Raw genomic sequence first — 14,932 nt, forward strand, 5'->3', positions numbered from 1 at the left:
TTATACAATGAAATGACACTGTAAAACACTGGCTGTGTTGTAAAGTATTACTGATTTCTGGCATCATTATATCTAGAATCCTGACTACAACTCTGCTGTAACTTAATGACCAAGAACTGAGGTCACTGCAGCTGTAAACGAAATGCTCAACAACAGTTTTCACATGGTGACACATTTCAAGTCACCTGTGCAAATGTTCACCTCTTTGATCACCTTTGAGAAATGACCTGTCAGACACTGGAGGTTCTTCAAAATGAGACCCAGATGTTATCTTACTGTTATGTCATCAAACGTCATCAGAGTGTAATGAATACCTTCAGATAATTACTCTCCCCTTCCCCTCTCTGAGCGTTTGTGTGTGTGTGTGTGTGCACGTGCATGTGTGTGTGTGTGTGTGTGTGTCATGAGGCCAGGTGGCATTCCAATTCACTTAGCTGGTGTGCTGTTGCAGTGCAGTGACGGGTGTTGTTCTTTTGTCTCTAGTCTTAAACACTAGACTGATGGGTGATATCAGCTTAGCAAGGATAAACTCATTATCTTTGAAGCTGTCAACAGTTTGTTTAAAAGCATGGTTGCACACAGTTTACTGTCTAAGGCTAAAAAGAAAAAAAAATCTGACCAAACATGCATCAACTGCAGTAGTTTTCTGTTATCAGTCTGTTAGTTTGAGAATTACTATGAAAGTCTAAAGCTCTGCTAGCTCCCCCTAAAGGCTTTAATCTTCATTACAGTGCACCATACCCAAGTACTGTATGTCAGACAATATGCTGACTGATATAGTCATTGTTATAAGCAGCAGCCAAGGACAAGTTAATGTTAACCTCACTACACAGCAGTCATAAGACAAAAAGCGTGGCTCTTTACATTTAGTGCAGCATACATGATATAACTCTAATGCACAAATAATAGAGTTCATGTCTCACTCTCATTGTTATATTCAGTGCTTGAATTGGAATAAAAGAGGGTCAAGCACTATCAATCTGCAGCATATGATGGTGTGACGACTGAAATGTATTTACAGTATCATACAGTCAATGTACTCAGTTGGAACTTTAATGTTCAATACATTGTTAGTGAACAAGCTTTTTATGTAGTGTCTAATGTACAAAAATATATTTTTGCAATTGGGCTTTACCAAAGGCAAGTGATATCTCATTAATTGGTATGAATTTGTAACTATATCATTAAAAACAATGACACTGAGAAAGACTGAAGGGAAGGCTATAATGTTTGGGACAAGAGTCAAAGCAAATAAAATGTCATCTTGATTTACTGTGTGTGAACACACTGGTTGGTTAAAAATCACTGATTTGACCATTATTCTTCAGGGTCTGAAACTTCCTCTTTTTTTCTTTTGCCATTCTAAATCGATTTCAGGACATTTTTGCTACTGTTTTACTGTTTTCATACATACTGTTCATATATACATATTGTGCTTTATATACCACAAACTCCATCTGCTAATGAAGACTGTAAAGTCAGTTTCAAAGGGTTTAAAAACATTAAATGTTTTTATTTGCTATATTACTTTTAAAATTTAGCAAAATTTATCATACATGTCACCCATATTAAATGTGGCACTACAAAGGTGCTCTGCAAAATATGAAAAAATAATAATATTTAAGTTAGAATGTTGAGGTCATTTTCAAGGAGTTGAATATCAAAATGGCAAATCCATTTAATATATGGAAGGATGTAACACCACATCATCCAAAATGTTTCCTACAGGTATGAGGTGGTCTGTGATTAATAAAACAGGGTGCTTTCCTCTGTCAGATCTCCTGTCCTGGCTGTTTGTCTTTAAATAGCTCTCTACAGTAACAGTCTTCAAAGAAAGATGACCTTTAGGGTTCAGAACAGGATGTGAACTGATAAAAAAGCTCTCATGACACAGGACAGCAGCTACCCTGCTGCCACAAACTGATCCCCCCCTTTCTTGTTTGGTCTATGAAACTCCTCGGGTCAGATGTATAAATGATGCACACTCACAACTGCCATTTCCCACAAATAAGCTGCTCAAGACAAAACAGGTGGTAGCACTGTGTGCACCTCACACAAACACTGTAACAGAATGTTTGAAATACATTTTTCCATGGCAGAGATGAGACAATGACTTCATAAAATTGATATTAGCAAACCTCTCTCGATCTCACTTGATCTCTTTATAATACAAAAACAAAATACAAACAAAAATTGTGTATTATTGTTGATGAAAAAGTCAGTGAAAATGCACTGACAGGTATGTTCATCCATGCATCCTGGACATTTGATACTCTCCTGGATCAGCATGGTCTCAAGGTGAGGGTCATGGGGCAGACAGAAACAGCCGAGGGCATCAGTAGATTATTTTTAGGTAGCCTTTCTCACTTGTATTGTCAAAATGTAATCAGTGAAGACATTAACACAACTATCTTTTGAAAAACAGTCAAACAGCAAAGTCAACCTCAACCTGCTGTGCTTCTTTATTCTTTCACCTCTATGTGGTTTTGACAGGCAGTATCACTTTGATTCAAACAATTGCTTCAAAAAATGTTCAAATGTAAAAATGAATATGAAAGAAACTAACTAAATAAAGACTTGTAGCATGCTCATCTCCCCCCGAATATACTGTAACATTATACCCTTCAAGAATATTCATGCCAACAAAACTTGTAGTTAATCAGACTCTGAAAGCCAACATTAGTTACTTTCCATTTTCTGTATTTCAGCTCAATTATGACAGAATAATTCCCCCAAAGTCTTTAATATGTGGGTCTGTCACCCAGCAAAAACCTCCACCAACTCTTCTGGCTGAAGAAATATCACCTCTTAAGGGCATGAACATTAAGGTGCCCCTCTTGTGAACAGTCGTAGATCTTTGTTGCATGTCATACTCCATCTCTTTCTCCCCTCATTCCCTATCATCTCTCTGCAGTCAAGGATGTAAATTCTTTGTGTATGTCTATGAATCTGTAACTCTGCTGCTAAAAGGTGGTTTCTGCACTTCTTAACTTTATTCACAAAGATTATGTGGGCCTTCTGAACTGAATTAAACCCTTTGAACCAGCAACTGACTGAACTTACTTTGAATTCAAGAGCAAAGACCATGTGAAGCAGCACCGTAACATTTTAATTGCATAATAAAAAAAAAGCACAATTTGCAAACTAATGTTCATTTGATGATGTGTCACATTGCATAAAAAAAACAAAAAAACTTGAACTGGATGAAACAATTCTAGACAGAAAAATCATTATAATGTCTACCTGTGACACCAAGTGTAGTGTGCCCATTGTATAGTTCAGGGGGCCTGGGAGATTGTTGCATTGTCAGACAAAGCCGGTGTATACGGGGCTAGAACAGTTAAATTTTGGCATTGAGAATAAAATTTGGTATTGAAAACAATACCTGAACTGAAAAAGGAAACATTGGCATTGAAACACTTGTATTGGAAGTTGTATTGGCACTGAAAAAAGTCCCACTGAAAAATAAAACACGAACATTAAAAAAATTACATTCTTATTTTATTGTGATATTTTTTGCATTATAATGTTTTCCAATGTCAATCTTTAGATTTTTTCTTCATGTCTGTCTTTTTTCAGTGACAGTTTTTTTTTTACACTGTTACTTTTCTTTTTCAGTGTCACTAGTTTTCAGTTTCAACGTTCTGTCAGCATTTTGGTGTAGAGAGGAGGGCCCTTGCTGGGCCTACATTACCCAGTATGCCTTGCAGTCCGCTGAAGATACCTGGGGGCAGATTTTGTGCAAGACTGTTGTAGTTTTCTCTCAAGGACTGTAAATATGTCACTTTATTAAGATTTACTATTTTTCCAGCCGAAAAAGTAACCGTGTAGATTCCCAATATGTAGTCAGTTTATCCAAATAACGCCTGTTAGTAAATCTGCTGCAATGCTCTGGAGCCGCTGGCCAGGTGAGACCAGCCAGTAATCTCAGCCGCAAGCAGCCTGATTCCTGAGATGATCAGCCGGTCAACATCCATTGTCATCACGGGAAGAACATGAGCCAATGAACTGATCTGTGCAGCTCTTTGTTAATTTACTGCTGGCTCTAATGTCTGCGTAGTGTTTGGATATATGATATAATTCCTTTTGGAAGATAAATGTTGGTCTCACAGACAAAATCTAACACTTGTAGCTGCCACATTAGTGTGTCTGAATGTTAAGTGAAGCTTCATGTTATTACTGGACAGAGAAACAGCACTGCCTGTGAGGCTCTATATGTACAGATATCACCACATTTCAATAAATTTAAATGTATTAAAATGAACAGATCAGTCTATATTAAGATCATTTTGTCATGGTAGATGTGTTGAGGTTCGACTCGGGAGTACAAGCGTCCAAAGATGGGAGGACACTTAATTTGGATAAACTGACCACGTATTTACCTTCTCTCCTGAAAAAATATTAATCTTAATAAAATGACATATTAACAGTCCTAGAGCGAAAATTACAAAAGTCTGGCTCAAAATCTCTATGATGATGCCATTGTCCTCAGATATCTTCATTGGACCACAAAGCATACTGGGTAATGTGGGCCCAGCAAGGGCCCTCCTCTCTACATCAAAACGCTGACAGAAAGTTGCAACTGAAAACCAGAGACATTGAAAAAAAACTGATAGCGTAAAAACAGTCACTGAAAAAAGACAGACATGTAGAAAAAATCTGAAGATCGACATAGAAAAACATCATAATGCAAAAAATATCACAATAAAATAAGATAATAAGATTGTAATTTTTTTGTCCCATTTATTTGTCAGTGGAACTTTTTTCAGTGCCAATACTAATTTCAGTGCCAATACAACTTTTTCCAATACAAGTGTTTTAATGTTTCAATGCAAAGTTCATGTTTTGTTTTCAATGCCAAAATTTAACTGTCACTGTTCTAGCCCCACAGTGTAGCCCTGCTGGAAACCTTGAACTCTCAGTAGTCATTGACAGACTGACTTTGACACTTGTGAACCACTGCTGATAACTTGTGGTCATTTTGTGTTAAGTGGCTGATTGCACTTCAAGTCAACTAATCCATATGTCTGATGTCAATGTGTACTACTTAATTTGCAATCTAAACTTATCTCAGAGTATATCTATTCATTATTCAACAGTTTGTCTCTGTTGTAACAGAGATCACTTCTGGTTCACAAGGTTAAAACGTTTCCGTGCTATATTTTTAAGAATGTAACCCAAAACATGTTGAGACACATTCAAGCTAATACCTTTACAAAAATTAACAATCATAAATGCAATAAAAACTAATGCCATACGCCATGACTCAAAAATAATGCCACAACAGTCAGACAGGCACAAATGCAACAAGTCCTCACACCTTAAAAACAAAACAGGTCATTTGTCAGTGCTGTATCCAAAGTAACCCATATGACTGTTACAAAAACAAATCATCTGAGCATTTTCTGATGCTCAGAAAAGGTTTGGTTAAGGTTAGGCAACTAAAACTGCTTGGTTAAGGTTAGAAGATCATCATGGTTTAAAGAGACCAACATTGACTGCTCATGAGAACAGAATTGTCAATTGTTGTCTCCTGTGTCCCAGTCAGACACTTTGTACACCCAACCAACCAACCAGCCACCTTGACCACCTCCTTTATGACCATATGAATGCAGAGCTGGAGAATGCAAAGCAGAGGAAGCTATCATAGCCTATTAACTGTGTCACATCGTCTTCTTTAGTATGTAACCTGCTCTGCTGGAGTATAAACTGACACAAATATTCAAGCAAAGATTTGCAATTTGCGAAATTCTAGTGAGATCTATACACTAACCTTAACCTAACCCTAACCTTAACCCCAATCTTAACCTAACCATAACTCTAACCCTAACCACACTCGAGAGAGTTCATCTCTCCAGCTGATCCAATCTAGTATTTACCATCGTGACTGGGTAGCATTAGCTAGTGTGGCTAGCTAGCTAGTCTCTTAGCAGTTAGCTCGCCAGTTACAGTTATTCTCCAACAAGTGAGAGTACATCAGCAAGCTTCTAGAAAAACTGTATTTCACAAGGATGTGTGGACAAACTCAGCTCTGACACTTTCTAGAGTGAGCAGCTGGCCATTAAAGGTTCCGTCTACTCCTGACCCTGCTTCTGATACAGAACAGTCTCGTTATTATTCACATGACCAAAAGAGGTTGCTTGTTAGGAAACAGTAAACTTAGGTCATTTTAAGCATTTGAACAAACAGCCACTGCTGTGGTTTCTCTGGCGAGGACAGTCTGAAAATGACATGTACAGTACATTACATTTAAAGCATGGAAGAATTAGGATTAAGAAAATGCTCAAGTTTTTATCAGTTTTCCACATCCACATGCTGCATTGCCATTTACATACAAAATGATATCTGACATGATGACCTTTGTAGCACAACACAAACCTTTCATGGTTAACTAAATCACAGTGGGAGTTCCAGAGGTCCTGCACATGGATCCTTTGCAGGACTTCATGGTGTCCTCACCAAATAAATTAATTTTATTTCATCATCATTTTACTTCTGGACAACAATAGCCTTTTGAATAGTTATCACCCTCACCAGCATTGTCTTCCCACATTTCAGTAGAACCCCATCTACAAACTGATTTAGCCTTTGTTGATTGCTGGGACAAAATCAGGTGGTGGTTTGGATCACAAAATTTTTTTGAGTCTGTAAATGTCACAAACCAACAACAGCATTCTTTAGATCCATACCAAACATATAAGATGAAAGCAACTATTAGATGGTTCAAATATTATCCAAAATGTCACAGGCTGGTGTCAGCTGTCTTCATTTTTGGTGCACTGACAGTGTTGGGTAGTGTTGCAGTGTCAGGCTGGGCATCCCTGCAGAAGAACACAGCAGGGTTTTTACAGGCCCACATTGCCACCTCTCCTCCCCCTCCTCCTTTTCCTGGACTTGAACTCGACAGTCGGCTGTTATTATTCACCCCCACCCGACTCACATAGCGGTCCCTTATTCTCTCTGCTTGGTTAAGCCGGACTTCACGGTTCTGCGTTTGGCTGGACAAGTAAGCTGCTATATTTCTGGTCCGATAGCCCTCCTCTCGGCTGCGCCCCAGTAACATGGATATGTTGGGATTCCTCAGGGCATAGATCAGAGGGTTGATGGCTCCATTTGCCCAGGCTAGCCAGATGGCAACTGTGTCCATTGCAGGGTTGAATGTGTAGTCCCCCATTGCTGTGACCAATCCCATTAAACAATACGGTCCCCAACAAAAAATGATGAAAACAATCATAATGAGAACTGTGGTGGCTGTGCGCATTTCACTGTAGAAGCGCAGTAAGTATGCATATGTGGTCACCGGCCTGACTCGTATTTCAGAGAGCCGAACTGTCTTACAGATGTTATAATGACAAAAACACATGAGGGAAAAGGGCAGTAAATAACAGACGACGATAAGGCAGATGCTGTAGGCTGTTCCCATGCGTGAGGTGCCAGAGTGGAATACATACATACAGTGGTAGAAACCTCGCTTATGTATTTCTGTAGGTGTTCGGACTAACAGATACCAAGGCAGAGAGAAAATGACTGCAGTTAACCACACAGCTATCAACAACCGAGTGGCTTTCTGGCGCCCTATTTTAGCCTGTGGCTGTCTGACTATGGCGTAGTACCTGTCAAAGGAGATCAATGTCATAGTCAGGGTGGAGATGATGCCAAAGCAGGTGTTGAAAAACCCATTGGCCACGCAGAAACGATCCCCGAACATCCAAATACCGTCCTTACTGAAGAGCATGACGAAGGAGAACGGCAGGCATAGAACAGCTGTGAGGAAGTCTGACAGCGACAGCGACATGATGAAAGCATTGGTCACTGTCCGGAGCTGTCGATGTTTGATGATGACGATGACAACCGCTGAGTTACCGAGGCTGGAGAGGAGGAAGATGGAGAGGAGTACCAGGGCCTGAGCTGCCACAGTGATGCCCTGCAGGACCGAGTTGCTCTCAGCAGCGCTAAGCACCGATGGGGTCGAAGCCTGATGGATTTGGCTGAGCTCGCTCCCTCTTTGGTCTCTGAGCACTGATATGTTCCCTGTGGTTCTCACTGTTGCCTCTGTAGTGGCAGTCACTAGGCTGGTCACTATGGAAACAACCCTAAAAAACAAAAATATGAGAAATCATTGTACAACAAGAATAGTATGTATACAACTAACACTTCATGCATATTGAAGAAAATTACAATCTTTATTAGGATGGAGTGCTGTATGAAATGTTTTGATACTACTGTGATACAGTACTTTCAGTACTGATACCAAAACCATACTTTTTTGGATACCTTACTTTGCCATATATAATGTTCTCAAATTGTAAATGTTATCTAAATGACCTTAAATAATAGATAAAATATAGTACAAAACTGTCAAAATTTAGTCTGCAACCATCTTAAAGAATGAGTAAACATAGAATGAGTCAACATGAGTAAACATTACTATAGATCTGTATTTCTGTGTAATCAATACAAAAACTGTAATAATTTTGCTAACTGCCAGCAGAAAAAAAACAATTACACACCCAATTTTTACTGGTCTTCCAGGCCTTCAGTCATAACTAGTTCCATTTCTCACTACAGGACAACAAAGTGACATTGGGTAGAAACCCTATATTGCTTATCAGAAAACGTGATGGTATATTGTCTCTGTTCAATGGGCTATGCTAGTCATAGTTCATAAAGATCCCCTCCAGACATATTTCAGGACATATAAAAATACAGAGAAAAATGCTTTGAATAAGCTTTGTCTGATATGGTTTTTCTGTAAAAACATTTAATTTTTCAAGCACTTAAGGAGCTGTTTTCAGGTGCTGATATCAATTATTTTACTGTAAAAATATAACCTTCTTGTTTGTGTCAGCTACAGATCACTCTAGCTCGAGGAAAAGGTGTATGGTGGTACAGGTGCCAGAGAACTCTCGCTTTTATTGAAATACCCTCTGCCGACAGAATTCTAAGATAACCTACTGCCTCTCTTAGTCAAATAATTCAAGCAGTTCAACTCTCTTCTGATGCCACCCACATGCAAATGTGTACAGTGTAGCTTTAATTCCAAAAGCAGAAAGGAAAAACGGAGCAGTGGATGAATTACCTTGGCACAACAGGTGAGGCAGTGCTCAGCTGGTTGTTGAAGCTCAGACCTGAGGTGTCAGCTGTATAGTTGCTGCCACTGCTGCCCCGCAGGGCTGTGCTAACAGGTGTATCCATCGATGAAGCACAAAAACAGTACAAGAACACTCATCCCTCGTCTCACACACACATATCCATTCAGATTTTGAGTCCGTGCTGGTGTCCTGGATTCAAACATAGATGACAACTCCTTCTCATCCATTTGTAGTTTTCGATTTTCATCATCTGACAAATGCTGATTTATTAGGCCTGTTTGAAATATCTGTCATAGTGCAATATATAGTTTGTTCTGGTTAGTAGTAAAGTAAAACAAATGTGTTTTGAGATTAAAAGAAATTACATCTGACCATTTTTACACCACTGTTGAAAACTGTCAGTAATTGGACCTGTGAGTAATTATGTGTAACATCAATTATGCTCCATTGCTAGAGCAGCTTCTGGCTATGAATTTTATATGCCACATAGCTCCCCAGCGACATTCTTCTATTTAAGCCCAGCTCTCAAGATTAAGAGGTCATTGACTGATGCCACCATCGATCAACAGGAGCCCATCATGAAAAATGCATGCGTAACGCCGACAGATTTAGCAATTTTGTCACATAAATTCAACTTCAGAGAAGGTTATTATCTAGAATTTCCAACTGTGATATGATTCATTGCTCATCTAAGTGTCAAGAAGATGGAGCCACCTGTAGTTTTTGTTTGTTTCATTTGAATTCTCTAGGTGGAAATCTATTTGTAATCTCATTTAAACATACACTGGCCAAATGTGTGCTTCACAATTATTATTTAACTAATAAGCTATACTAAATTACACCAAATTACAATGTAGTACTTTGCCAGTTTTTGCCATATGATATAAAGTATCACTGCATTTCTGTATTTGACATAGGTAATAAGGTAGAGTAATACTGTGGCTACACTGCTTCGAAAATTACACACATTCTGTAGTATTTATATGCAGTTATAACGCCGGAGTGTGATGTGTAACTACATTTGCAGCTAGCATTATTTAGGTGTTATCACAACAAAGCTTTATAAAAACATAACATTTAGCTACAGGCCTATACCTCGAGAACAGACAAATAACTTACCGGGAAGTTATTTGTATTTTGTTAACATTCCATCAAAATTTGAGAAAGAGTCGTATTTATATCTTGCTGAAGCATCATGTTTGCTAAATTACATGATACATTACCAGCCTGTCCACAGTCACACAGTCTTGTTTTGAAAACCTACACGGAACAAGTCGTTGTCTTTATACGTTATTAAGGTCCAAACTGTTTTCTTGATGTTCCAGCTTTGTTCTAACGGAGCCCGAAACGTGTTTTCTTCTGGATATTTTTGAGAGAACACAGCCTGCATATCCAGCAAAGCCACGGTAGCGATATATGCACAACTCCATGTCGTTACAAACAACACTGTAGGCTACATGTAGCGTTTCCATTTGGCCTTTGCAATCCTGCATAAGGAGAGGAGAAGAAAGTCAGTCCATTTCTTTACCATCAGCTGTGTCTAACGCCGCCGAAGAGATCGGAGAAAACAGCGGCTCCCAACCTCTTGTGAGGAGAAAGAAAACCTAGCTCTGCTTCTGCCTCTTTGATGCTCCCGTTTTAACATCTGTGTAACCTCCACTCGCATCTGTCTCTACCTGCGTCTTATCCCCTCTCTCCTTCTCTGAAACCACGCCTTCTTTATGAACCATGTTGCCATGGTAACTGGTGATCGATTTTGCATTTATGTCCCTGTATAAATAAAATGACATTATAAGGTGAAAACTGATGTATAGTAGCCTGCGTATATGACAATTGGCTTTGTACAAACAATGCGTTTACCATTGTATTAATAGGTTACATCAGTTATTTAGCCTTTCAAATAAAAGTGAGGTGTTGCCAATGGTCGGAACATGGGCAACATAAACAGCCCATTTTGAGTAAAATAGCTGTTGTCAATTTAGGGTAGGCTATGTCTCAGTGTTTTGATGGTTGGTCCATTTAGAGCTAGCTCTTAATCCAGTTTGACCACCATGACACCAGATATGGAAGTCTGTGTCTGCCAATATTAAAACTGAAAATTTAATCAAACTGAAACTTTATTATTTTTATTTGTATGCATGTCTTACTCTGCCCAGGACTGTCTTTCAGCACTTTATTGCCAGACACCACAGATCAGCATAATTTTCTGCATGTATAGAGAAACAAAGCATTCACATGGTCTCTCTCTCTGGCATAAAAGCTCCCCTTGGGGAAAAGTTCAAAACAAAAAGACAAAGGGAAGAGAGTGTAAAGCCACACATACGGTTAATAAAATAAAGCAGTCCTTATACCTCACATTCACACATACTTCCACCATACATACCTAGCTGTTGATCTGTTGTGTTTTAGCTAACTAGCTGCTGACCTGTTGTGTTATAGCTAACTAACAGCTGTCCTGTTGTGTTAGAGCTAACTAGCTGCTTACCTGTTGTGTTACAGCTAACTAACTATTGACCTGATTCTAATACTCTTGACAGCAAACTTTTGACTTGTTGCATTCTGCAAGTAAATTTGAGTGTGGTGTAGCCTGACCGGATTAGCTGGTCACTTGGTAGGAGGCAGACAAAGGAAACCTCGTCCAGGTATCAAAAGGTGGTTTATTTACAAGAAAAAGTGGTACCATGCTACACATGTAACAAAAAATATGTGCAAAAAACAAAAAAACCCCAACTAAACAGTTGGTCTAACTGATCAAAACTCAACTCATAACAACTCAACCTATATTAATTTATCAAGCGCACACAGCTACACACTGACATACTAACCCCCTAACAGCCAAAAAGCAACTGCTTAAATAGACCCTTCCATCAGCAGTCCATCAGAGGCAATCTGGACTGTACCATTGCTGCAGGTACATCCCATGTCTCTCCTAAAAGGTAAGAGAGTAAAGAAGGTAAGAGATAAAGTTATTCAATCTCACTAACCTCCAAGGTGGAACACTTTTCCATAGCTTACCATATAACACACTTGCAACCATACATAAACAGATCACAGTCACAGTAAATAACTTACTTGACATAGTTTACCACCACCCCCCACATGATCCAACCCAGTGACATCACTGATGATGTCACCCAGTGTATGAATAAAGGACATTGTTAGGTGCCTCCTCCTCTTGTCTGTGGAGCACATGGTGGGTATGGTAAGTAGCACAGAAAGAAAATGATTAACTTATGAAAAGCAGAGCTGACCCAATAAACAATAACTAAACTTAAAAATACTTGTCTCTATTTTACTTTAACCAAAAATGTTGCTGGTATGTGAACTGTAACCAAACATAATGCAAACCACAAACAAACCTGGGATAGTATGTGTCTGCAAGTTACAGATTGATCATGGACCTATGGCTAAACAAACAATTAACAAGCATGGTTAATGTGGCATTGACGGTGAAAATAGGGACAAATGGTGTATTCTCACCCACTTTGTCACAGTGAGGTAAAATTAAACCAAGATAAAATGCAGTTGTTTGAAAATGTGACTGGGGGTCCACTTGAAAATACTGTGTTGTTTTGTTCCTTATTAACAGTGTTGTGACTGGTTGTATTTCTCTCAACCCAACCGGTCAAGGCAGATGGTTGCCCACCCAGAGCCCAGTTCTACTTGAGGTTTCTTACCGTTTAAGGAAAATTTTTCCTTGCCGCTGTCGCCAAGCGCTTGCTCATTTGGGAATGTTGGGTCCAAGAAAATATGGTCTAGACCTGCACTCTGTGAAAAGTACCCTGAGATAACCTCTGTTGTGATTTGGCGCTATATGAATAAAATTGATTTTGATTTGACTTGACTTTTTGACATTCTTCTCACAACATGGTTATAGACGTGCTGCTAAGGAGGAGATTCAGAGGACAGATTCATGCATCTGTAGTCTCTGAAGATGATGATCCCAACTGTACCCCACAAGGTCCAGATGTGGTGAGTGTGCCTGAGTGGGATCAGCTTCACATGACTGTCAGCATAGTTCACTACAATGTTTGAAACATCAGCAGTTGGTGCTCTCAGTGCAACAGACCCATGTACAAGGATCACAGTGGCAAACACACCATGGTTATTTATGATTGTCCATGAGGAGACAACAAAGGAATACAAGTCAAGTCAATTTTATTTGTATAGCCTAATATCGCAATTCACAAATTTGCCTTAGGGGGCTTTACAGAGCAACAGGAGGGATCCCTCTCCCAGGACAGAGATGTGCAATAGATGTGTGTACAGAACACAATATAGATAGACAAATTACACAATATAGCATTGAACAGCATAACAGAATTATAATGGATTTATATGAAGAATGTGATCAAGAGGATGCCAAGCAGCTTCTGGGTGCCACCAGAACAGAATAGGACCTGAGGCATGCCACTTCTATTACCATGGAGACCTGGGAGGAGGACAGACTACATATGGATATAGGGGAGACTCACATTACACCATTCACATACATGGAAGAAGAGACAAGAAAAGGCATGATTCACACAGGAGAGAGAGAAGGATAAAGATGTCATTCAGAGCAAGAGACATGAGGTCAGGCTGAACTCCTGCAGGATGGGAAACCAGATCCAAAACCTCAGGAAATGGCACCAACAGCCATGGAAGCAGAGCAGATCCAGGATGGGTGTTGGTCCAGCAAAGAGACGCCTGAGAGACAAGAGAGGACAGGAGGAGAAAATAGGGAGAAAGAGGGAGGATGAAGAGATGGGCACACAGCTTGGATGCTCATGTGCTTGTGGAGCAAACAAACAGAAGGCTAGAGAGATGCAATGGTTATCAGAACAGTTGCATAATTTCGTCAGCAGGACAGCGATAAGTAAATTCATTGAAACAGAAACCGATCCACCATGTAGTACAAGGTCATGAGTGGATTTTGACACATGTGATGTGATATAGTGATGTGTATATTATAAAGGGAAAGTCACAAATGAGTATGTTTCAAGCAGGGCAGGAATTTAATGGGGGCCATGACCACCATGCCCCCTCAGTTTGGCCTTATGCGCCTCAAAAAATGATATGTCCTGCAGCCACAGTAGCCTTGATGCCTCGCCTACACTGCCCCAGCTGATTTCACTTTTTTCTCCTCTGCCTCTTTCCTGTCGATACAATTTTTAGAACCAGTGTCTGAGATTCTGAATTCTTATTGGGCAACATCAAGTGAAACGCTGCACACATAACCAGTGTTGGTTACTTTTGACTCACGAATTCTAACAAATATTGGTGATTTGTAAATAACAATACATTATTTTGTGAAATAAACAGCCCCCCCCCCCCCCCCCCCCCCCCCCCCCCAAACATTTTTTTCTCTCTACATAGCAAGACGGACAAATGAATATAATAATATAATAATATTTTACAATAATACAATAATATTTTATGATATATTACAATGAAACATTCAGCTATGTATCAAATAATATTAACAAAATTAAATGGAGGAGACCAGAATAAGAAGGACACGGGAGTAGAAAGGCAGAATGGTCATTTATTTATTTATTTTTGGAGAGAACATGGACAGTGCGTAATACCTCCAGTAGATGGCTGCCATGCAATGAAAAGGATGCAGGCTGCATTTCAACCGCCATTATCTGTATTTATTTTACAATATTCAAATTAGTATTGAGATAGAATTTATTCCAGTAAAATAAAAACTCATACCAAAAATCTTCGGTACCAACTAGCACACTAAACGAAGCATCACTCTGTAAACTCTGTCATAACCTGGAGTTACAGATCATCCATTGAAATCAATACTCATCGCGGAACATTGTGAAACAACAAAAACTGTTACTAATTTT

The 14,932-nt window shown here is 39.3% G+C and overlaps 1 protein-coding gene across 4 annotated transcripts; it reads right to left on the reverse strand.

The window, feature by feature from the left end:
* Positions 1–4,746: 4,746 nt before the first annotated feature.
* On the reverse strand, positions 4,747–10,809 carry LOC121913940 (G-protein coupled receptor 135). Of its 4 annotated transcripts, none has more exons than XM_042436801.1 (3): positions 10,621–10,809; positions 9,080–9,281; positions 4,747–8,093 (listed from the first exon to the last, which is right to left on the reverse strand). In XM_042436801.1, exons 2-3 carry the CDS (start codon positions 9,193–9,195, stop codon positions 6,743–6,745), a joined length of 1,467 nt encoding a protein of 488 aa, XP_042292735.1. In that variant the 5' UTR covers positions 9,196–9,281; positions 10,621–10,809; the 3' UTR covers positions 4,747–6,742. The 4 variants fall into 4 exon arrangements, with proteins under 4 accessions (XP_042292735.1, XP_042292734.1, XP_042292733.1 ...); XM_042436800.1 differs by having other exon boundaries at positions 10,357–10,809; XM_042436799.1 differs by having other exon boundaries at positions 10,212–10,809.
* Between the last annotated feature and the right edge of the window lie 4,123 nt (positions 10,810–14,932).

The sequence above is a fragment of the Thunnus maccoyii genome, chromosome 16 (assembly GCF_910596095.1).
Source record: "Thunnus maccoyii chromosome 16, fThuMac1.1, whole genome shotgun sequence".
Classification (NCBI taxonomy): Eukaryota; Metazoa; Chordata; class Actinopteri; order Scombriformes; family Scombridae; genus Thunnus; species Thunnus maccoyii.